The 26,037-nt window shown below is 32.8% G+C and overlaps 1 protein-coding gene across 1 annotated transcript; it reads right to left on the bottom strand.

The window, feature by feature from the left end:
- Window positions 1–325: 325 nt before the first annotated feature.
- On the bottom strand, window positions 326–25,380 carry LOC127711559 (uncharacterized). The gene is made up of 17 exons (XM_052217650.1): window positions 25,359–25,380; window positions 24,017–24,253; window positions 18,909–19,103; window positions 17,746–17,855; window positions 17,262–17,391; window positions 16,005–16,232; window positions 15,345–15,583; window positions 11,697–11,827; window positions 10,618–10,694; window positions 9,064–9,569; window positions 7,900–8,067; window positions 6,603–6,804; window positions 5,216–5,410; window positions 4,595–4,752; window positions 3,438–3,755; window positions 2,207–2,305; window positions 326–573 (listed from the first exon to the last, which is right to left on the bottom strand). The coding sequence occupies exons 1-17, from the start codon at window positions 25,378–25,380 to the stop codon at window positions 421–423; spliced, it is 3,168 nt and encodes a 1,055-aa protein (XP_052073610.1). The 3' UTR covers window positions 326–420.
- Window positions 25,381–26,037: the final 657 nt, after the last annotated feature.

A 26,037-nucleotide genomic window follows, 5' to 3' on the forward strand; every position in this document is an offset into this window, starting at 1 on the left:
GATGCTTTGACAACAGAGATACATCTAGTATCTTACAATTATGTTGCTGATATTTCTTTCAAAAGGATGCCATAGAGACATCAGCATGCAATATAGTTATTTTAGAAAAACTCCAAAAGACTTCTTTCAGGGTGATTTGATTTGATATTGAACACAATTCAAACTCTGTAGTACTCGAATGATCCACATTGGAATTAACAATGTGATTAAAAAACATTCAATACCATATAACATCTATGTTGGAAGTTTTTCCATTGTTCCTTCGAGCTGAACCTATATCATCCTTTATTACATTGTTGAATACTGTGATAAGAACAATAAAGGAGAATGTCAAGCTTAATTTTATATGTACAATGAAAACAAAGATTCATAATACAAGTATACAAAATGTGACTGTTTGTCTTCTTTTATGCCAAATTTTTATGTACGTCCATAAATAAATAAAAGTGTACTAGAGGAACTAGTGCCACCCACTAGGTGTCGTGGTGATTGCTGTTTGACATAATTAGCAGCTTCTGTAGCATGGGCAGCATCATAAGGTGCCATAGCAACATAACAGAATGCTTTCCATCCCTGTAAAAACACAAATTCAAACATTTTATTAATGATGGTATATATTTATGGTATTTTAATAATTTGGTCCACAACACAGTGACATTAGCAATAGATCTAACTGATGTCCAGTATTCTGTCATTTACCTTGGATGGTTCTTGATGTTTTCTATCATTATTAGTTCTTTCATCTAATTTCATTGTTTATAACAAACATATGTTTTTACAGTTATTTCTTAAGATATATTTTTTTTTCTGCTGAATTTAGTTAAGGAAAAGCACCTCTGTTTAAATCTCATGGAAATCAAACTTCAATCAAGTATATGAAATGTCAATGACACTGACAATTTCTGTAGATGTTCCATGGACAGTCAAAAGAGAGACAAAACGCCAATGGCAATATGAAATGTCAAGTCCAATAATATTGCCAAACAGAAAATCGAGGAACAGAAACACAGAACACTACAATTGAGCAACACATGCCCATGAAAACCCGGGGCTATATAGCTAGTATCACCTGTTATTTTAATAAATATCACAAGTAAAAATAGGATAACAATTCGCATTCCGAAAATAGAAGGAAAGAGGATGAGATTGTGGTTAGGACAATTATAACATGTTGGTGGTCATCTGTGACACAGATTTTCGATAAGAGTCAAACAAGTCATGATGATGTCTGTAAAGCTTTTGAAGGGGGACTTCAAATCTTCCATTTATTAAAATTTTATTATGCCTTAGCAGATACACAATTACAGTGTTATTTCCCCTACTGTATTTAAATTCGGTTTTCAAATTTACCCTGGCATTGTAAATGGTTGAAGTTTTTTTAACTATCCATGAAGCTATATGAAATATGCTTTGAAGAACATCAGCAACTATTAAAGTGTTAGAAAGCATTGTATCTATGCAGCAAGCTAATTAATTACATTTAGCTTGCTTTTATAAATTGATCATTCTTTGTGTTGTTTTATTGTAAGTTGCTCTTTTGCTGTCTATTTGTGGTGTACACCATTACCTACACATCTCTTTTTATTCATATTTGTTTGTGTATTGTCCTCTGTTTAAAAATATGGTGATGTGGTATGATTGCCATTGAGAGAACTATCTATTGAAGACCTGTATTTTGATATTTATTCCATTTTATTTGTATTTAGTTAGGTGTCTTCTCATATTCATTTATAGTGGAAATACTTGTGTTGTATGTGTAATCACATGTTGTATAAAATTATTTGGTGGCAAATAAGCAAAAGTGTACTCTATTATATACCACCAACTTAAGTCAATTTTATAGAAGATAGGCCAAAGATACCAAAGGGAAATTCAAACTCATAAGTCGAAAGTAAACTGACAACACCATGGCGAAAAAAGAAAAAAAAACAAGAAGACGAACAACAGTATACAAAACAGCATAAAAAACTCAAGACTGAGCAACATGAACCCCACCAAAAACCAAGGTTGATCTCAGGTGTTAAACTCTCAAAATATATTGTATAGCAGTAAATAACAGATTGAGTCCACAAACTCCCTGACTTAAAGTGAGCACGGTAAAACAAAAAAACTTAGGAGGCTTGTATAGTCAGCGATGTACGTTTACTAAGTTTAACGGATAGTGTGTATATAAGACAGGATTATATGTTGAATGAGGGATACTTACTGAATTAAGTTGCCTACTTCCTCCTGTTAAATGGTAATCTTTTGCTGAGGTAGGATTGACTGCTTCAGTACAAGAATTAAGCACATGCTTAGCCCAATCCTGAAATAAATATGTTCTTTTTACACATTAAGAAGGTGTACACGGTAATGTTCCAAACTTTAACACATCTCTTTTTGACAACAAAATTAAGATAAAAGTTTTATGTTTTCCTATATCCTTACATTAAGAAAAATGTTTTTTATCAGTTAATAAGCAATTCATAATTGCTGACATGCATATCTTCTGTCTGGACTACGTAAGTTAGTAAGTAAACCTTATTATTACTTTTCTGACTGCCAGATAATGAAATGCATAAATATGTTTATGTGTCACTTTAAATAGATAAATAAGAAATTTAGAAACTCCCACAGGCAAAGTTGATCTTAGTTGAATTTGGCTATTAAGGGCATTTTGGTCATGTAGCTCCTAGAGTTTCTACGTTTTAATACATCCCTGGCTTCAAGTGTGTAGGTTTAAGCGTTTCTGATTAAGGTACTATATCCAAAAAAGCACTTCGGACACACACAATAAATAAAGTGTATTTTACATTTCTTGCGTTGTGATCAAAATTAGCAAACCCTTCAAGCCTTACGAGACTCATCCTAGAAGATTAATCATAAGACTTTTATTGCAGGAAATAAAAAAATCATGACTTTCTGAAGAAAAAAAATGATAAAAAATGGTTTGCTCAAAATTTGTGTTACCGTCATGAGTTATTTAAATGATCCTGATTAGACGAAATTTTTTATGAACAAGTACTGACTAAAGCTTGGTTCCATGTTATCATGGATGCACATAACAAAATAATGAACTTAAAGTCATTGACAGAATTATTGACTTTTCAGTTTATTCATGCAAATGAACAATAGAATTTAAAACAATAATGATTTATATTTTATGGGTATGGGGTCTTACATTTATGGTCTAAATCAGTACGATGATAAGTTGAAGGAGAATGACATGTTGCATGGTTCGTGTTGCTTAGTCTTTAGTTTTCTATGTTGTGTCATCTGTACTATTATTTGTCTGTCTTTTTATTTTTGGCCATGGCGTTGTCAGTTTGTTTTCGATCTATGAGTTTGACTGTCCCTCTGGTATCTTTCGTCCCTCTTTGACATACGTACATCTTGGACAGGTAAAGACGTTTATGCATTTCGCCTCTCTTACAAGCTGTTTCTTAATTTGAACTTACCTTATCCAACCAATATTTGGATACACTTGTTATAGGCATGACCTGTATTCCAATCAGACAAGCATGTCGCTGTGGGAACACGTTAGGATCACATGGCCAGTTGAGTGTGTACAAATAGAAACTTTGTTCTCCGATCATACCGACAGCTCCAAATTTTTGTATTAGTGGTGGGAAATGGTTGTAGTTATGGTCCCTGACATGCCAATACTCTCTGACTGAAGCAATCTCCATAGCCAATAGCACCTGTCCAGTGTGTTTAAGACGAGAGTCGTTGTAGGCATCGCCCAAGGCAGCCAGAGCATGATAGCAATTTAAACCCTACAAATAAAAATGGATAGTTTCGTGTTGTTTTTAATGAAACACATGCATTTATTTCACACACAGTGACAATCAAACCACGATACTCTTTGTATCATATCTCGGTTTCAATGTCAGACATTTTGAAATTTTACTCCTTGTGTCCTAGTCTAACTTCAGGACAAATATCTATGATTATCAACGGTCCATTGCTTCGAAGTTATTATGGCAATTTTCTGATGTAAGGATTTTGCTTTTTAAATAGGGATTATTCAGTCTTATGCTCACAAACCTTTTATGGATTTGACTTTGCCAATGTTTGATCATAGGTTTATGCGATGAAGATTTGTCAAGAAACACTCCTCGTGCATGATGCCACAATTAATACCCTACATCAATACTACTAGTGCAGGATCTAAACAGTTAACAGTGCGTCAATAATAAAAACTCTCAGTCAAAGTTAGCCTTGGACATGTTGGATTAATCGATTTTAATGCCTACAAATGTTTTGTGCGTTTGGCTTGAAAAACAATTTGAATAATATAAGCATTTAATCACGAGAATTTAATAATATAAGCATAAATAATAGAAGTATATAATCACGAGAGTTGAATAATAGAAGCATATAATCACAAAAGGAGTTGAATAATAGAAGCATATAATCACGAGAGTTAAATTTATAAACCTGCATCAAATGAATAAAATATGTAAATATAATCCGTTGAATGAACGTTACTCTGCTGATACCTGGTCGTATCTTAAGTACATTTCCATATGGCGTTCAGAATATGTTGCTTGAGCCTCTACTAGAGAAATCTCACATATCAAATACATTTCTTTGATTATTTAATTATACTTACCTCAGATGAAGATTCTTCCTGTCTTATACCAGGAGCAATACCAGATGCCCACGAGAATCCAGTATATACGTCTTTATGTCTGGCAACAGGAAAATGTTTGTCTTTATAACTTAGATTACCAACATCCCGTGCCAAGGCGTAGATTCTGTGCTTATGCTCTTTAAAAATAGAAGACAGGAGAGGAGGTGAAAGTGCGAAGAGTTTTTGGTGATGGAATTTTCTTTAACAAAGTGTCTCGAATTCGCATACCGTATTTACTATAAGAATCTGCCAATCAATCAGACAACAAATGGTTAATAAAAAAAAATAAAGTGTGAATGTCTTAAACACAGACTTTTATTGTTAATAATAAAAAAAATCTGCAAATTCACTTTTCGAATCAATTTCAATGAATTTATGTATTATCTAGTTAATAATAAAACATTATCAACACATGCCATTCCCTTTTGGTATCAGATTAGCAAAAGAAATAATGTACGTGTTGTATGGTAAAAAATAAGTATGACAAAAATATCGAACTCTAAGGAAATTCAAAAAGGGGATTCCATAAAAACTGACATATTCATATCAAATTACTTAAGTTATGTACATTATTTTTCAGATTATTTAAAACAAACTTACGTTTTCCCCATGCCTGATCATGTCTAACATAGTAGGCTAATGCATATAGAAAGTATCCGATGTGGAAATGGTGGTCATTGTAGAAAGTGAATCCAAAGTCAGAAGCAAAGTCCAACGTACGACTATTTGTAGATCTCAGAAACATTCCTCCCCAAACACTATCGTATCTAAACTTCCACATTTCATACAAAGTATCTTAAAGAGTGATACATTTTGTTTAAGCTTGGTAAACAAACTATTCTTCCCGAATGGATGAAAAAATCAATGAATTAATCATGCATAGATTCTCAAGTGAAAATAATTTTGATGTACAGCTATTTTCATTCAGTTGTTGTTACTGTTTGTGAGTTTTTTTATATTCATTAATATCGCTTTAAATGCGTTTATCATTTAGTGGCTTCTAAACCCTTCCAAATATCTGATAGAATACATAGAACTTATTTCCCTTTCCTCGCGCAAATATATAAACTTTTCATCCTTTTCCATGGTGTATTTCTCATTCTTAAATTAAGAAAAGATCGAATGAATAACATGTGTTTGAACTGTGTATCACAAGCAAAGATTGCTAACACGATGCAAATATCTTGTGTAAGGAAGGAGTTACTCGTTCTTTTTTTATAAACCAATCTGTTTTTTAAACAAATAATTCTTTAAAACTGACATCGTCATGATTCATGTTTGTTATTTACATCATATTTGTTACATTAGGAGGACAATATGCTTGCCCATGATTGCTAATCGTAACCACCTTCTTAATTTATATGAAAATTGATTACATACAGGACCTTGGCAGGAAAAAAAGAAGAAAAATATCATTAACCTACAAAGTCACGTTCAGGTATACATGGTATATCGATGATGTCCTCGCACAAAATAGGTCACAACATTTTTGTCTATATGAAATGTATCTTTCCCATCAAACTTGAAGTAAAGGATACCAGATTCAGTAAGTCTTGTTTATACATTGAATAACATCTAGAAATTGACAATTAAAGTTAATAATTGATTTTTTGATAAAAGAGATGCCATATTCCACAGCTTGCTACCCTATCAGTATTTTATTAACAGAGAGTTGGTGCCTACAAGAAAGCTATGCACAACGGATTCATGTTGATAACGTTAAAGTCATCCCTTTGAAACTTTTACGGACACCAGAATGATGTAGTTGACCATTAAGGAACATTTGTGTCATAAATGATCATGTTTTCTCGAATACAAAACTACAAGAATACATCATGTATGAAGTCCTAATTGAAAAAACGTAGATTCTTTGTAGATGTTGTTACATCAATTTTCTATCTAACCAATTAATATCTTCATTCCGTTTTAAACAAAATAATAAAGAATAAATACATATTCTTATTCCAATTAAAACAGGTAGTTTTACCATCTATTCGAAGCCATTTCTCCAAACAATTCTTTATGCTAGAGTCCAATTTCTGGTAATGGTTTGTATTAAAAGCACGTGATATACTAGCAAGTCTTGCCAACATGCCGATTTCTTTACCGCCCCCATAACTGTCTACTCTACCACATATCTGATCTAAAATGGTTTCAGATGCATCCTTCGCAATAGCATCCAGCATGTCCTGTAATAGTTTAATCTCATTTCATTCGACTGTTACTCACTCATACCTTGCGTAAAAAAAGTCGTGTAATGTGAGGAAATATAACACCAAAGGTGCCATTTTAGTCATCGAAGGGTTTAATCTTTACCAAAGAAGATTCGTGTCATATTTTGCTGTTTATATATCAGTTTAAGTGCAAAATACTTGATTTGCATAAAGACATTTATCCTTTCAATTTCACCAAGTAATGTTTATTCTCCGAAAAAATGAAACATGCTATTGTTGTATGAATACCAAATAATTTTATTGTTTATTCTTTTTCATTTTTACCAATAGTCTTCACGCTATTGTTAAGGAAGCTATTGGAACCAATGTCTCAAACTTTAAAGTTGAAGTCGTGTCTTTGAAATTCTAATGATGACCCTCATGACTTAATTGAACTGTACAGAATACATGTTAAAATAACCTCAGGTTTGTTCCATTCACCGTGGCCGTTCGCACCTCCTCTACGACTTGTCACCTAAGGCGATTTACCAACAGATTTTACTCACCATGAGTATGAATACTGCGAGCACGGGGACTACCTATTCTTTCTGGGCACCTCAGTTATCCCGTTTTGTAAAGGGTTCTAACTGCTCAACTTTTAGTTTGCTAGTTTGTTATTTGAATTGATTTTACTCTTGTACTGCTTTTATTTTGACCATAATGTTAGTCTTGTTCGACTTGTGATTTCGCCCTTAAATATCTTACTTTTTTAAATAATAAATAACAATGTTTCAATTTTTTCAATCAATTTCAAGCAAGCAAATATTTTGTAATAAGTCATTGCATTCATAAGGAAGGTTTGCATAACTATGCAATGTGTAAAGAAAGAACATGTTGAATGTTGGATAAAAAAGTTAAACAAGTTTTACCTTCAAAAGAAGTAAAAGAACAATCATTTATAAAATATTTAAAATGCTATTTCTACGTGGAATGATAATATTGAAAGGTATTTTCGATTCAAATGCCTTTTTTCTATTCGCATTAATTATGATATGTATATGGTTCATTCCTACATAGATCATTGAATTATCACTTTCGGCTTTAAGTAACAAAATTTTCATAATATTTCACCTTATTCTGTTGTGCATTTCTTTTTATCATGTTCACAGCGGCATTTTCAGGTTCCATTGCAGCTCTAGGCATGTCCATTTCCATCAGCCAACTGCTACCAACATATCCTTCAAAGCCATATACTGTACTCTTCAAATGACTTGCATAATCTTTCTTTAGGATCAGTGCCTAAAACGTTAATTCTACTACATGCTATGGGTGATAATGGTTAAATCTGAATTTTATTTTAACAAGGCAGTTAAGACTAACCTGCAACCTTATCATCAAGGTATCAGCTATAACAGAAATGGAATTCTCAACTAAAGACAAATGACTATTCCTGCCAATTACTCATATTGTAATGAAATAGAAGACAACAGTGATGTAATTTTCTTTTAATAATTCACTAATTGCTGCTATAACACTAAAACATTACAATATGTCGTTTCCTGTTCCTTTTCTCGAATACTTGATAAAGTGTTGTTCCTCGCGTATGGAAATACTTACACAGCCCTTAATTCAAAATAAGTGGGTTCAAACGTTCCTGATAATACTTCTTAAGAAAAGAGAATCGGACACACCAAATTTAAAGAGTGTTATTGTCATTTCATTGAAAAAAAACATTTTGTTTTTCTTTGTTGACATATTTGTTTGTTTTTATAGCGATTAAGATAATAACACAACGTTCACTGCTGTACCCCATTTTTGACATTTTTACCTATTATGTCTGTTTGTTTTGTTCACACATTGTTGTCCATAAAATAGAATTTTATACGACTGTCAAGTAGGAGATTTGGCTAGCTATAAAACCAGGTTTAATCAACCATTTTCTGCATAAGGAAATGCCTGTACCAAGTCTGGAATATGACAGTTGTTTTTCAATTCGGTTGATGTGTTTAAGCTTTTGATTTTGCCATTTGAAAGGACTTTCCGTTTTGAATTTTCCTTGGAGTTCGGTTTTATTGTTATTTTATTTTTCATAGAATAAACCAAATAACTGTTCAATAAAAACGTATCATGTGATTGTTCGCACGCCCCTGTTTAAAAAATGGTTTAGTCTTATATCGTTCCAAATAACAAGTCTGGTATTTTTGATGAGTTTCTTTTTCTAAATAAAATAAAATTAGGAAATAATCATCTTGCTGTCTACAACGAAGCGAGGATACTATTCTGTAGTATACTTACATGATGAGGCATCGTTATCATCATTAATTCGCCCATAGATTTAACTGCATGTTGATTGTTTGGATTCCAATCAAAGCTGACAAAGGTTTTATTGACCTCCTCGGAAACACAATAGCCCGCTGAGGGTTTGTATGAGTAAACGCCCAAATATTTATCTAAATCATTGTTATGTGTCGTATCTCCACGCGGGCCAGCACCAAGGTACGCCAGTTGAACGATGCCATTGTATTTTCCGCCACTTGTTGGAGTAAAGTTTATCGTACTTTGACCTTGATTGACATGTGGAGTAACTGGTTGTGAAAAATAAATCAAATACTTTCTTGTTTGGTTTGGAAGCTCATCGCCAGGTTCATTCAACTCCATAATGAACTTCGATCCATGTTTTACTTGTACAGTCCCTGTTCCAGTATTATGTGGAGCCTGTGTAGGGTTTGTTATTACTGGATTGTGTGTTTGGACTGGCATTTGTGTTGGCGCAGAGGTTGGTGAGGGTGTATTTACACTGGCTGTAATAAGTAATTACGTTGATGCTTAATAGCTCATATTATAAACCAAGGACATTCTTGTAATACACGTGCACAAAAAATAATAAAATTAATATGAATCAACGTATATAGGTAGATGATCTTTTATGAATTTGTTAATACCAGCCCAATTGTTTATGCACTACATCACGCAATAATTTTAAAGATAGTCTAGTTAGAATGGTTATCAGAAATGTTTACATTCTTTTGATGTGTTTCAGCTTTTGATTTTGCCATTTGATAAGGGACTTCTCGATTTAAATTTTCCGCGGAGTTCGGTATTTTTGTTATTTTACTTTTTACATCACTTAAACATGCCACATTACGGAAATGAGCATGACTATAATGTGAGAAGTACGAATATTGAGGGTCTTAAGCATTTTTCATGAAATTATGCCTAAAAATGGAGCAAGAAACCTCCTCCGAATTTCGAGGAAATGGTTTTTTAGATTCCATATATATATACAGCGAAATGATTTTTCGGTAAATAGAAGTATGAATTCATAGAATTGATGTATTCTAATAAATAACGACTAAAAATACACTTCAAATTGCCATTTCTCATACCCTTTGACATTCTTTAATTACTAGTATGTTATTTACCCAAAGTAAGAAGGTATTAACATGACCAATGCCATTGACAAAAGAAAACATACGTTGCGATTTATATGTTTAATTTGTTGTAGCCACAATTCCATCATTTTTTCTTCAGTTCTGACATCAAGGCTTAGTAACTTCTCATGACAAATATATCAGATTATTCATGAAAAAACCCAGGGGTAAGATTTACACTTTTGTTTTTTTGTTAATTTAACGTATAGTCTATGCATTTATACCTCTAATGGTTACCTGTCGAGCAAACTGTATTAGTGCAATTATAAATTTTAAAGTAAATGTTGAACTATTTATATTACGATAGAGTTATGCATGTTTCAGGAACATGTCAAATGTCATTAAATCAGAGAGTGCCCATTTACGTTTATCTGAATGCGCAAAGCTCTGAGAAACTGAATGTAAATTATATACTAGCCTCCACATGTTCCAGTGAGGGGTTGATCAATCCAGTTACCTGGAACTGTGGTACAACCAATGAAATTAACTGCATAGCTACCAAAGAAAAACAAATGAAAAAAGACAGATATTGAAAAATATAGAAAATACTCATCAAAGATACCAGAGAAAACAGTATTTACAACAATTTAAATGAAAGCAGTTTAACACAAATTGGAAATGAGGCGTCATAAACAGTTCTCTACGTCTTTTAACGAGAAAATTGTACAAGAGCAAACAACAGACTTTATTTGGTGTATTAAGTGTAAATAAAAGAACATTTTTTCGTATTTCATAATTATCTTTTCCTCATATTTGTTTTATATCTGAAATAAGTTTTTGGGTACGTATTTGATGTACAACAAAACACTAAAATTAATGTTTAAATGCATGGTAGCAATTTATCCAAAGGCTAACATGACGTACATGGGGAAAATGCGACAAGGGCATAATATTTATGAATTTTAAGATCAAAATGTTTGTCTAGCTCTGTTATTTTTTGTGATTGATGCAATACATAAGAGCTCAACTGAATTTGTTTTTTGTTCAGATTCTTCAGATAAATTTAGACAACAGTAGCTTACCGATGTTCAAATCCTATAAATCGATATAAAAGATACAAATCAATTTAACAAACAAAAATCGCATGAACCTCCTACGAACAAAGTGGGGTGCTTCGATAGTGTAAACGTCCGTTGCTTTGAATGCACGAACTGCTGTGCCAATCCATAATCAGTAAAACTTCTCAAATTTAGGAATGAATTATTTTAATCGTATTTGGCAAAATCTTTGTCAATTTTGTGTCCCCAATGTTCTTCAACCTCGTACTTTATTTCGCTGCTAACTTTATTGATTCGAGGATCACTGATGGGTCTTTTGAAGACGAAAGGCGCATCCGCCGTACAAAATTATAAGTCTGGGATATTTGATGGGTTACTCCATTGATGGGTTCTCCATAGGACATGCATAATCGGTTAATTTAAAGATCATACGACTATTCTGGTATCGAAAGTTATACGACAGCGTTTAAGAAAACGTTAATGTAACTAAAATACTTACTTGAAATTATTAGACAAAGTTGTGAGTTTGATATGAATAAATCTACCAGTACGTGAACAACGATCCGGTTTACAATTGTGCATTGCTGGAGGGTGATGCCAAACATCCGAACCTTCCATTGCATATTGTATCTGAAAGAATCAACAAGTATCAGAATTTTAAGCTGCATACGTATTACAAAAAAATACAAAATATTAGATCATTACGTCCCTTATTATACTCGAAAATGTCAAAAATGTCCGAATTTAAATTTGCACTTGTGATCTGTAAACAAGAAAAAAAACCCCACACAAATACACTTATATATATATAAAAATTGTATCAAAAATTGTGTAAAGATTACCAAATATCAGATTTTTTTGTAATGCAGCAACTGTATCTGAAATAGTGCTGAATATAAAATGCATTTGAATATTTATGTTAATTTCTGAAACTTGGAAAACACCGACGCTTAATTGATATAAGATATGCCTTTTCGAAAATGTATTTCTCGAAAGAGGTGCCTAAAATAAATACGGGAAATTCCAAAGTTTGAAACACTGATAAAAATAAGACGGCATAAACACAGGTTAACCGATGGATAAACTTAGGATTAAATCATTGTTTTCGTCTTTTAGTGAACAGTTTAGATAAAATGCTCAGAGGGGCGCAGCTTGATATGACCGCAGGTATCGAACCCTGTAACATTTGGGGCAAGTATGGATACAACATTCTAGCTTGACACAGCTCTGAATTTGGATTGGGATTGAATATTTGACACAGCATAGGTTTCTAACACAAAATGAATGTGGTCAAAGAACTGAATAATTGGAATCAAATATCTAAATACACGGTCAGATTCAGCATATCCAAGTACACCAAGAATATAATTAGTTTATTTGTCAATGGACAATATAAGCTAAGATTTTAAAGGGATTCGCTTTATCAAAAAAAAAAAATATACATAGATAGCATTCTGAAAATTAATTTATACAGAATAACAAACAAACCTACCATGAAGTTCTTCCAAAAAATTACAAAAAAATGAAAATAACAATTTCCAAAATATCATTTATCATTATTACAATGTCTTTAAAAAATCTAAAACTTGCCTTCAATTATTTTCAAAAATATCTAACAATGAACAGTAAATTTTAACATATATTTATACATAATTTCTTCTCTAAAATCAGAATTTGGTGTTGTATCTATTTTTAACTATGCATCCTCTTGCAATTTGTATTTATTGTGCAATTTATATTCCAATCACTAACAAGTTTGATACAGCTCTGAATTTGGATTGTGATTAGATATTTGACACAATAGGTTTCTGACACAAAATAAATGTGGACTAAGAACTTAAGAATTTGAAATTGGTCATTTACCTATTATGATCCAATATCCAAAATCTGAATACATGGTTATGTCCAGCATATCAAAGAAACCGAGGAATTCAATTTTAATGAAATCAAACATAGTTAAGTTTGAACCCTTTAGACCTCAATGTGGAACAATTTGATAACGGGGCCCAAAATCAAAAATTTAAATCCACGATTAGATTCAGCATATCAAAGAACCCCATAGATTTAATTTTTGTTGACACCAAACAAAGTTTAATTTTGGACACCAATTGGGCCCAACTTGAAAACTGGGCCCAAAATCAAAAATCTAAATACATCTTTAGATACAGCATATAAAAAAAACCCCAACACAATTTATTTTTTGTTGAAATCAAACAAAGTTTATTATCGGATACTTTGGACCTTTAGTGTTAGTCTTTGTAAGAATTAGGCAATTTAGAAGAATTTCAAAACATGGGGAAAAAAAACACCGACCTAACCATCCTAGTTTGAAGCTACCCTCATCCTGAGTTAGAAATGGTAGGTATTTCGTTTCTGCGTGTCTGATAATTTGACAAATCTCTAGATAACTATTGGTAAGAATGATAGAAATTTACGGAATTAGCTCCCCTTAATTGTTAATTTCCAGTGCATTACAACCAAATTATATCTTAATTATCAGAACAGTTAAAGAAAACTAATGTTATATTCGTGCATCATTATACGTTTTGAACTTAAATTAATGTAAACTTGAGTGGGTTTTTTTGGTCATGTTTTCACCACTGCCTGATTCTTAGGCAGATTGGCACTTAATGTGGACCAATTTTAAGACCTGGCCCAAAATCAAAAATCTAAATACACGGTTGGATTCGGCATATCTAAAAGCCCAAATAATTCAATATTTGATGAAATCAAACAAATATTAATTTTGGACCCTTTGGACCTCAGTGTGGACCAATTTAAAAACGGTGTCCAAAATCCCTAATCGAAATACTCTGTTAAATTCGGCATATTAAAGAACCCCAAGAATTCAAGACCTTTTAATTAAACCCCATTGAAATTGGTCAAGAAATAAGCAATTTGTACAAAGAATTAGAAAAGTATTGTTTTGGCCCCTTTTTGGCCCCTAATTCCTAAACAGTTAGGGCCATAACCCCCAAAATCAATCCCAACCTTCCTTTTGGTACAATTTCATAGAGATCAATAACTTATACTCAAAAAAATAAAAAAATAAAAATTTTTTGATAAGATAATCTAAGCCTTTCAACCCAATCAGTGCAACGATTCAAGAGTAAATTAAATCCTTACGATGTTGCTTTTTTTGTATTGGTTCATTGTACAATCTCCATTTTGTTCCTTTCCTTTTTTTTAGCTCACCTGGCCCAAAGGGCCAAGTGAGCTTTTCTCATCACTTGGCGTCCGTCGTCCGTCGTCGTCGTTAACTTTTTACATTTTGAACTTCTTCTAGAGAACCACTGAATGGAATGAAACCAAACATGACATGAATGTTTCTTATGAGGTGCTGACCAAGTGTTGTTACTTTGTAGCCGATCCATCATCCAAGATGGCCACCAGCGGGGGACTAAGTTTAACATAGGACCCTATGGGAAATACATACAAATGTCTTCTTTTAAAGAACCACTGAATGGAATGAATCAAAACATGGCATGAATGTTCCTGATGAGGTGCTGACCAAGTGTTGTTACTTTGCAGTCGGTCCATCATCCAAGATGGCCGCCAGCGGGGGACTTAGTTTAACATAGGACCCTATGGGAAATACATACAAATGTCTTCTTTTAGAGAACCACTGAATGGAATGAAACAAAACATGGCATGAATGTTTCTTATGAGATGCTGACCAAATGTTGTTACTTTGCAGCCGATCCATCATCCAAGATGGCTGCCAGGGGGGGGACTTAGTTTAACATAGGACCCTATGGGAAATATATACAAATGTCTTCTTTTAGAGTACCACTGAATAGAATGAAACCAAACATGGCATGAATGTTCCTTATGAGGTGCTGACCAAGTGTTGCTACTTTGTTGCCGATTTACTGTTCAAGATGGCCACTAGGATATTTGATTGAATAACGGGACCAATATTAAACCAAATTTGGACTCAATCATTATTTGGGTATCTGTTATGATTTTTATCTATCTTTACATGATTTTTGAAACCAAAGTAGAGTCAGGTGAGCGACACAGGCTCTTGAGAGCCTCTAGTTTAGTTTTTCTTTTGACATATTTGTGTGTAACAAAGTATATTCAATAAAATTAGAATAACACGCCAAAGATATTGATCTTTACGATATAAAATAATATGACTGACCTTTTCAATCGGAATATCACTTGAACCCAGATCAATAGTTATATCAATGTTTCTATTGACATCGCAGACTGCTGATGCAGAAATGTCACCTGGATGACAAATCGCGCGCTTTTCGTGCACTTCTTTTTCGGCATACTCTTTATCCCTTTTTCCACTACACGTTACTTGTTGTGGGTTTGGAACCCAATTCCCAGGTAAAAGATAATGTCCGATGTAGTTGACAGCAAATGCCATTTGTCCTTCAAAATATATAAATGCACTTATCATATATTAAAAAATGTTATCTACGTTTTATACCGTTAGGTATTCTTGATTGTGACATAATGTCTGAGAGTGCATTTGCATGGCGGATGACGTATGCATTGCAGGAGACACTTACCCTGTCAATGCATCCGGTGTCGCTTTTTTTTTAGTTATAGCGATTCCCTCAGGTTAATTTAACCTTGATTTGTATCTTCTAAATGGATGAATGAGTATTGAACATCAGTAAACTTAAATTTATACGTGTTTGTAGGTCGCAATTTATTCAAGTTAGAACATGTTTTTGTATTGATTGATTCTAAGTCATTTCCTTGAGCGCTTAATTCAATCTAGACACTAGTATTTTATTACTTCTCATGAAAAGTACTGTCAATCTCAACAACTTTATTTATTACATACCATGTGAATTAGGAATATTTATAGTGACTCGTTTATCTTCGTTAGAGAGATGACAGGAGTTCTTGTCGCAGTTCCGCATTCCATGTTTTCCTGAACGCCAGTTTGACAACGAATTAACTGCATACTGTAAACGTGTAATGTCATGTATAGGTTTGTCGCTGTCTAGTACGATATGCAAAGTTCCACCACTGCATGTACCTGATAGATGTCCACTTCCTCCATCAAATGCTGGAATATTCAAGAGATGGACAATGTGAAATAGTTTAGATAGAGTATAAATTTATCCAAGACATCCAACAGTGTAAAATGCCCATCCACATCTTCTTAATTTATCCCGAACATCTATGAAATATTTGCCACTGGATGTTAAGCAAACAAAAATCAATCAATCAATCTTCTAAATTTAAGATTTGCCTTTACAACACTTTTCATCTGTTTAGTATTTATCAAACCATAATTAGATCAGAAATTTCTCGTTTACTTATTTTAAATTGAAAAATGGTGAACTATAGAAATTTTAAGAATTCTGTATTGCTTCAAAAGTAAACATCATTCAAATAATAAAATTGAATCCTTCAAAATATGCTTCGAAAAAGTAGAACAAAAACAATTAATTTAATTTCCATCAACACAACACATGTTTTAAAAATAACTAATAATATTCCTTGCGCTCGTAGCAAAAAACTGCTACGGGTACCACATGTGGATCAGGATATGCTTACCCTTCCGGAGCACATCAAGTCACCACCGGTTTTTGGTTGGGTATGTGTTGCTCAGTCTTTGGTTCTCTATGCTGTAAATTGTGGACTTTTGAATGTCTTTTGGTCGTTACATACCAAGTCCTTACCACAAAACATATGTCATTACAATACGTCTTATACAAAGGTGAAATGACGGTAAACTATATGTTTTTGGAAAAGGGATTGGTTCAATCGTATTTTGTCAAATACTATGAGTTAAATGGTAATTATATTTCATATGGTATGTCATTTTTCACATGTTAAGAACATCATAGTGACAACACATGTGACATTTCCTCACTGAAAATTCTTGATGAGACCATCTTTTTTATATAGCAATGAAGTAAAAATAATTTGGAAAATCTACTATTTTACTATTTGGATTACAGAGGAAAATAATGCCTTTTTCTTGCTTTCTACATTAATTGTAGTTTTCTCATTCTTTCTAAAAATGCAGTTTGAACTTATTTGTTCCACTAATGTCTGAATCCTTTAAATTATACCGTTGAAATCTTACCTGTTGCTTCTTTAGGACAGTCAAAGTGAGTTTGTTGACCATTTATATTGCTTAAACAATATGGTTTAATTACTGGATCAGCATTTGTAAATATGTGCGTTAAAAGAGCAGAACCTCTGACCAATGGGACCTTTAAACAAACAAAAGAAAATTATATTAACAAAACCGAAAAAGGAATTTAGAAAACAACCCAAGCAGTATCACGTCTTACTGCCAAATACACGCTACATCGTCATAAATGAATGATATTGTCGTTTTTTTAACAATTGTTTATGTCATATGCCTCGCTCGAAACCACAGAGTCGAAACAAGTAATGATTGATTTAAAAGACACTTCATAAGAATCCCCATCAACACAAGGTTCATTGAAGGTAGAAGAAAAGTTATTAAAAAATGCAACGGAAAAAGTGTTATAATATATATTTCATCGTACTAGTTTCTTCATCACTAAAAGACACATACAATACACACATGTCAATCATACCTCCATTGTTCCACCGTTTCCATGGTATTCAAAGTTGGCATATAAATCTCCAAAATCGGTCATGACAGGCTCCGAACTTCCAGATATTCCAATCCTCACCCCTGATTTACCTAAATTGATAATCAATAGATCTCTCAGTTAGCGACTTATTAATTTATATGCTTATTTTGATTTTGACAATATGAATTTGAGAGGAGTTTTGATATTTTAGAAAATTTATTTCCTATAAATAATTTATCCTTCTGTTTGAATGAAAAACTTTCGAAGACATGCTTTTACCAGTCACTTTTAGTAGACTTTATTATTCTATACCTGAAACTTCTAAGTTTATTTCCAAAGAGAGGCGAAAACTACGAAAGGAATAGTCAAACTCATCAGTCGAAATCGAACCGACAAAGCTATGGCAAAAAAACGAAAAACTATCAAATGACAAACAACAGCATACAAAACACAAACAATTCATGTATAACACAAGTAAGGTTTCTTTGAATCAATTTTGTATTTTTGTCATTTCTTTGAATCAATTTTGGTTTTTTGTCATTTCTTTGAATACATGATGTCAAGACTGGCTTTTGGGAAAACCATCGTTTATCTCATTTTATAGTTAGTTTTTCCTAATAGTTCCTATATTCATCTGACGTGTAATAGGTTGTTATCATTGTATGTCTAGCACGAACAAATATCCATGTAATTAATAAAATGCGTCGTTTCACATCAGTGAAATATTACATGGTTTGGTATCCTTCAGCTTCTGTGAAATTCAAACTTTCCCTTGAATAATTGTGCAACCCATTAGGAAAGTTAAAGTCTTTAAGTTGGAGTGTAAGTTCTCATTATTTTAATTGACTCAAGAAAAAAAAGGCGACTCAGAGGACATTTGGTTGGTTCCATTGATTTGTTTTGCATAACAAAAAGCAAATTTTCAGAAGCCTGCTCCTTCTATTCATACAAATGAACAAAATAATCCTAAGTGAACGTGATATTTGGAACCGTTCTTACAAATGGTAAACACGAATCGAAAACCACGAATCGACTTTGCCAAACTTTTTCATTATCAAACAAATTTTGTATATAACCTCCATGAATTCAAAAGAGGATCTATCATTTGCTTATGACAATTTGAGAGAAAATTTGTCATTTCAAATACAGAGAATACTACTAACCTGTGAATACCCCACCCTTGTTGCCATCTGGACCGGAGGTCATCTGTTTCATATTTGTTCCAAGTGACCATAGCTTATTCCAAGATTGTCCAGCAACACTAGCAGACTGCTGTAACATCATGTCCGACCTGTCAGGGTCGGACCATCTATCTAAAGTATAGGCGTCATAGACCATACCATCACTCCCCATTAAGGCTGAAAATGTGAGACATCCCCATGTCGTATATATATATATATATTTTTTTGTCACAATATCACTTATTCTCAAATTTGAAAAAAAAAATCAACAATTACTTTAAAAACTTTCCAACGACGAAAAGCATAAAAAATAGATAGATTTAGCTGTTATTTGTATGTCCCATTTGGCAATTAGGCTTTTAATGTGTTCCGGTACATCATTAGTTTCAATTTTGTTGGCTTTGAGCGATCCTGATGATGATCTTAACCGCCTCTTAAAGATGTATATTTTAATGAAATTTACTTTTTGTTAATTTTACTATTATTAATTATCAAGTTATGAAATCAATAAAGTTGATCTTTAATAGATTATGGTATTTTTGGTTTAGCGCCCTGCTAACGAAGTAGGACGAATTCCTATGCACTTGTTCTGCTTATAGCGTCAAAATCTGGAGGTCGTTTTAAACTGCTGGAAATCGAACATTACAAAGTATAAATCATATAAACCTAAGCAGGCTGATATCCAGTTGAAATTAAACAAAAGAAATTGAACACTTTATTAGAGAAGGTAAAAAAGGCAAATGTTGGTATATTTGAATTGTTTACATCTGTTTCTATGGGCTTCAAAAATTTAACGTAGGTGCATAATTTAGGATTTGATTCATCTTATATACGTATTTTTACTTAAATTATAGTATGAAGCTTCGAGATATTTGTTAACTTTTAAATTGAGACATTTTTTTGATTTTGGTGGGTTAAAGTACATGTGGACCTTTTTTTGTGCAAAAGCATAAATTCCGCTGATAAAAATTCCACAGAAAGATAAAAGAATGATCTTTAAAGCGTTAATTTGCATCTCTGTCCCCTGCGACAGTTTTTTTCTTAGGAAAACGTCCTTAAAATGAGCAATAATTTCATGGAAAATGCATACCTCCAGTTCTATATTTTTTGTGTATTTTCTAGAGTACTTCGTGTTCAACCTTCAATTTTTAGTCTGCCCTTCCACGAAATGTTTACTTTAATTTTTTTTTGTGTTACTTCATTTTGACAAATTCCCCCTGACAACCGAGCAGACAGTAGTTTCAAGTTGACCAAAGGCCTAAAAGTACATTAAACAACGCTTAATAGCTAGTAGATACATTTGTATTTTGAAATACAACTGCCATATAAGGATCGTAATGATGCTATGTGGATAAATTTATCGGTTTTCAAGAGCTAAATTGACAGCGCGTCATACCTACAATGGCTTCCATTTTTACGATTGAAAACAATTCAGTGACGTAATGGGGAGATAGTTTTGACGAGCTAGAATCCAGATTGTAAAGAATTTACAACAAGTCTAACATATTTCCATCGAATAAAAATGTTATATCTACTGAAAAAATGTTGAGTACTAGTATTTACATGTTTTTGTAAAATTTTGCAACAAAGGACAAAGTCAACAAATTTCCTTAGATATTTTCATTTGAAATGTTTAAACTATTATTTTCATCATGTACCCATTCAAAGTTCAACATAAGCTAGTCAAAATCATGAATAGAAAATACCAGGCTTATTATTTGTTACGCCAAATTTTTGAAATTCATAAAACATATGTTTTAACTAAAATTGCAACTCACAGTGCAAATTGACATTAAAAGTCAGATCTCTGGTAGTCTGTTTGATTGATTAACAACGTGTTGACGTAGCCGGTCTGTCGCTCATTTTTGAGTCCAAGCGATTCCTCAGTTTTTGTTTGTGACCTGGATTTGAACATCGGAAAACTACTGTCGCCCTTAAGGGGAATAAGCTGTCAAATTCATGTTCACCGATTCGACTTAAAATCTCATATTTTATTGATAACACACTAAAACATTGTAAAACGTTTATCCAAATTACAAAAGTCCTAAAATGCTAAAGAAACAATTTACATTGCACAAGTTCTCGTTATAATGTATCAACATTACGTGTGTATTTTATAATAGACGCCATCTAATTAACTATCGAGATGATATCCGACGAATTCCGTAGGTCATATGACCAGAAACATATATATAAGAATAAATACACAGACAAGCACGTCCAATCGTATAATGACGATTTTTCTATGTCTGTTGAAGTTCATGTCATAGATTAGAATATATGTAAAGCATCGTTTTATCGGAATTCGAATGATTTCTGTGGACGGCATCAGTCAATTAAAGGGATCTTCCGGTTGGCTGCTAATTTTCTTTAAATAACTAAACATTCTACTGAATTCCCAGTTAAGGGCTAAATTGAAGTTTGCATGAATACGGATTCAAATGAGATTAATTATTGACTGGCTAGCCCTTAATACATCATCGATTTTGTTTTAGCTTCTTTGACAAAATTGAACCATAACTGACTGCTTATGTCAAAATATGTTTTCTCAATTCCGCTTTTATATATGTAAAAACCATTACTTGGAATGTCTCACAAAAGAGCTTGGAATAAACAGCAAAACTGGTAATCCTACATATTCTTTAACATCATTTACAAAGGATGAAATTTTACAAAACCACAAATCTGTCCTTTCTTTTGGTATTAACATCAAAGAAAACGAAGAAAATCTACCGTCATTATACTGGATACCAAAACTTCACAAAACTCCTTATAAAGAACGATACATAGCTGGATCATCAAGATGTTCAACTAAACATCTTTCTAAAGTGCTGACATCACTATTCTTTCACTATTCTTTCTACAGTAAAAGATAGCCTTCAAAATGTTGTGATGAGATATATTCAACCAGTGGTGTCAATCAGATGTGGATTCTTAAAAATTCTAAAGATCTACTGCTAAATCAATTTTGCAGCAACATTAAAACTTTTGATTTTTCTATGCTTTACACTACTATTCCCCATGCTCAATTGAAAGATCGACTTCACCATCTCATTAAACAGAGCTTTTTCTATAAAAATACGAATCGTAGATATAAATTTCTTGTTTTGGGTTATAATAATTCTTATTTTGTGAAGAACCACATTGATTCTATCAGAAAATATACTGAAGATGATATTATCAAAATGCTGGACTTTTTGATCGACAATATATTTGTTGAGTTTGGAGGATTGATATTTCAACAGACAGTCGGTATTCCAATAGGTACTAATTGTGCACCCCTACTGGCCGACTTGTTTTTGTACTCGTATGAAGCAGAATTCATTCGGAACCTTCTAAGAGACAAAAAGAAAAAGCACCTTGCGAAATTCTTTAACTTTACTTTCAGATATATTGATGATGTCCTATCACTAAATAACCCAGTACTTACATCTCATATATCCCAGAGAACTTGAAATTAAGGATACTACTGATACTAGAAGGACTGCTTCATATCTTGATATTTTCCTCAATATTGACACAGATGGACGACTTCACACTAAAATCTATGACAAACGGGACGATTTCAATTTCCCAATTATTAATTTCCCATTTCTCAGCAAAAACATACCCTCTACCCCATCGTATGGTGTTTACATATCTCAATTGATACGTTATGCTCGTGCATTTTCATACTATACGGACTTCATATACAGGAGTGTGATCCTTACGCAGAAACTGCTCCAACAGAATTATGAGGAGGAAAGACTCCGTAAATTTTATGGACACTATCACGAATTGGTTGATCTATACGAGGTGTCTGAGTTTAAACTAACTTACGACATTTTTACCACGTCTTAGATTGTGGTTTACCATCTACGTCGTCTGGTCTGCTAAGAACCGAACATGACCTATTCCCGAATATGACTGTTTTGCCGAGTGTGAATTCGTATTGCTATAAGACGTGTGTCGTTATTTATACATCCAAGATTCGTGCATTTAGTTATGATGTTTCTTTTGTAAGTCTTGTTGGATAATGTGTTATGTCTTATCGTTTGTGGTTTGAATTCTATTTTTATTTTCTATATGTATGTAAAAGTTAAGATAATTAATCAGCTAGTTCATTTGTGATTTTTAGTTTAAAGCAGCTATAAGCACAGGACTTATTTGTTTTTACACAGTTTTGATTTAGAAGAAACACCGACATGGTTAGAAAATACAAATAATTACACCATTACTAAGACCATTCTATATTAATATTCTTGTAATGGTTAGAAAGTACATAAAATAACACCATTACAAACTTAATCCCAATTTTATATTCTAATTTTAGATATTTACCTGTGACGTCACTTTTTGTGGCGTTGATACATTCGTGTGACGCACAGTTCATGATTCTATTGTGGTGTACTGGTGTACTGTCGTAAATCAATGGGAGGAGTCCGTTGTTATTTTGTGGTTTACATGTTGTAATGTACTATTATATTATTTATGTATGTATTTCTCTGTCCTGAGTGTTCTTGCGTTTATTTATACTGTATTCCTGTCACGTAATGTTGTCATTTCAGCGGTATTTTTAACATTGCCATATAAGCGGGAGGTTTGGCTAGCCATTAAACCAGGTTCAACCCACCATTGTTTCTTAAAATGTCCTGTACCAAGTTAGGAATATGGCAGTTGTTATCAAATAGTCCGTTTCTATGTATGTTGGCGTTTGTTTTTGTAGCAGTTCAGTGTTTCTGTTGTTCTGTTGTTTTCCTCTTATAGTTGATGTGTTTCCCTCGGTTTTGGTTTGTGACCCGGATTTGTTTTCGCTTAATCGATTGATGACCATTGAACAGCGGTATACTAATGTTGCCTTTATTAATAAATGTTTGAAACAAAAACAAAAAAATCATATTTTGATATTTTGTCAACTTCGTAACTAATATCCCTTTAATAGGGATGGGGAGATTTATGACTTGAAATATGGTATAGAAATCTATTGTTGAAGATCGTATGCAACCTTCTAGATGTATTTTTAATTTGATATTGTGTTGTCTCACGAATATTTACAAAACGAAAGCTTATGATCTACTTATAATACAGTTAAAAGACAGACTAGCTTGTACCTTCATATGGATACAGAATCATTGGAACAGGCGATGCTTTTATGGCATTGCTAGCAAAGTGCTGAGTAGGTAGAGGGCGTTGTGATCGAAGGTTACCAGTTCTGTGAGGTGGCGCTTTCTGATTTATTTCATTATTTGTTCCAAATATAGTGCCAGGATCAGCTGTATCTAGCGGAAGGTCTTCCAGTCGGTGGCAACCATTAGGTAATAAACCAGCAACATTTTGTAATACACTAACTAAAAATTGTACACATGATATAAAACAAAGAAAAATTCAATGTCATTGTTATCAAATTAGCTTGTATTCCAAAAATTCAAATTCATTTTAATTACAGGATAAATTTTTGAGAAAGAATTCTTATTATGCAGAATTTCAATCGAGGGATAGCTTTCATTTCAGCTCGGGACATCGATTGCCAAAGACGACCATTTGTTTTAAAATGATATTAAAAAAATATCCAATTGTGAAAAACAGATGCAGAACTCATTTTGAATAATAATAGTATTTCATATATTTAGTTTAAGATTTAAGCAAAACAAGGACATTTACGAAAGTACTTATTGTATAGATTTTTTTATGAACAGAACAGGAGGTGTAAAGTGTGCCTTTTCTGAATATCTATTGAACATATATTATGATAAATAATCAAGAACTATACCTTGAGAGAGATGAAAGGACACGTATGCACTGATGAAGACTTAGAACAGCCGGAAATTGAAACGGCTTGATTTGTTTCTTATAATGGAATGACAAATCTTCCATGCATTCTATTTCGAATGTGAAAATTCAAGGATCGGTAAATGCGCCAGACGATAGTTAGGGATTAAAGTCTGAATTGCAAGTGGGAGAATGATCGAGGCTTACTGTAAACCAACTTATTTTCGCGATTTTCGCGAGTTCAAAAATAACGCGAATATAAATCTGCGCGAATTTGTTAAACTTAGATCTTCCCTTACATAAATACGTCAAGAAGATTAGAAAATCGCGAAAATGAATAGTAAAGAGGTCAGGCTAAAAAGGGTTCAACGCGAAATAAAGTATTCGTTTGCAGTATTGGTCAGAGGCTGTAACTTTGCCCCTCGACAGATGATCTATGTATCACTCATTTAAATGTAGTAAGGCTTATTTAGTGGGTAGGAAAAATGGATTTCCAAACACTCGAATTTGACGTCCAGATTTTAGACAAGATGTGGCTGTTTAATTATACACCCGCTAAACAAAACTAAACGGACCTCCATCGTTACAGAATTCCTGAATATTGTCAATATTTATTTAAAAATCAAGAGCTTTTACATAAGATAAGCAATGCCAGTATAAACGAACATATTCAACGATACTTACAAGTTACCACCAAGGTCAACATTGTGTATTGTGTAAATGAATGACCTCAGGTGATAAGGAATATTAGTACATTTAATAACTTATGCAACACTAGTGTGTGAAGAATTTCAAGTTCACTGTATTACTGTATTGTTGTCCATGCAGATATGTTAGGAACTAATGGTTGACTTGAAAAATTTTGCCATCGTTTAAAGCAGATTTCTTGACCTCCTCTTAATTTAAAACAACACAAGAAGTATACGACAATGAAAAGGCAGCACATCACAATAAATTCAGAAAAGACGTTATTTTCATAGTGACGCTCCTGAAATGTTTTACCCTCCATTTAAATATAATGAACTAAACATTTAAATATTTGATTAAACTTTGCCCCAGACCTTCAAAGAGGTAGGGCCAACTTCCTCTGCATTTGGTCACTCACAGGGTCAAAATTAGAAAGGGGTTGAAACAGTCCGGAATGTAAATAATAAAGAGACTAAACAATATACTTTAAAGATTTGTCTATAATATAACATTGATCCACACTATCAAACTGTTTGTCAGTGCTGCATGTATTAAAAGATTGGTAAAAGATACCACAGGGACATTCAAATTCATAAGTCGAAAACATTGATAATAGAGACAATATTTCAAGTTTACATTCTTTTGTAAAATTTGAAATCTAATTACCTGGTTTTCC

The sequence above is a fragment of the Mytilus californianus genome, unplaced genomic scaffold (genome assembly GCF_021869535.1).
Source record: "Mytilus californianus isolate M0D057914Y unplaced genomic scaffold, xbMytCali1.0.p SCAF_8, whole genome shotgun sequence".
NCBI lineage: Eukaryota > Metazoa > Mollusca > Bivalvia > Mytilida > Mytilidae > Mytilus > Mytilus californianus.

What these genes read in the sequence shown, in the direction of transcription:
- LOC127711559 (XM_052217650.1), bottom strand. Translation starts at nt 25,380, where the DNA reads ATGTTGACCTTGGTGGTAACTT. An exon ending in CAAGGGTGGGGTATTCACAG is followed by an intron (nt 17,856 to 18,908) that starts GTTAGTAGTATT and finishes TTATCAATTTAG; the next exon opens with GTAAATCAGGGGTGAGGATT. An exon ending in GAAATGGCTTCGAATAGATG is followed by an intron (nt 5,411 to 6,602) that starts GTAAAACTACCT and finishes TCACTCTTTAAG; the next exon opens with ATACTTTGTATGAAATGTGG.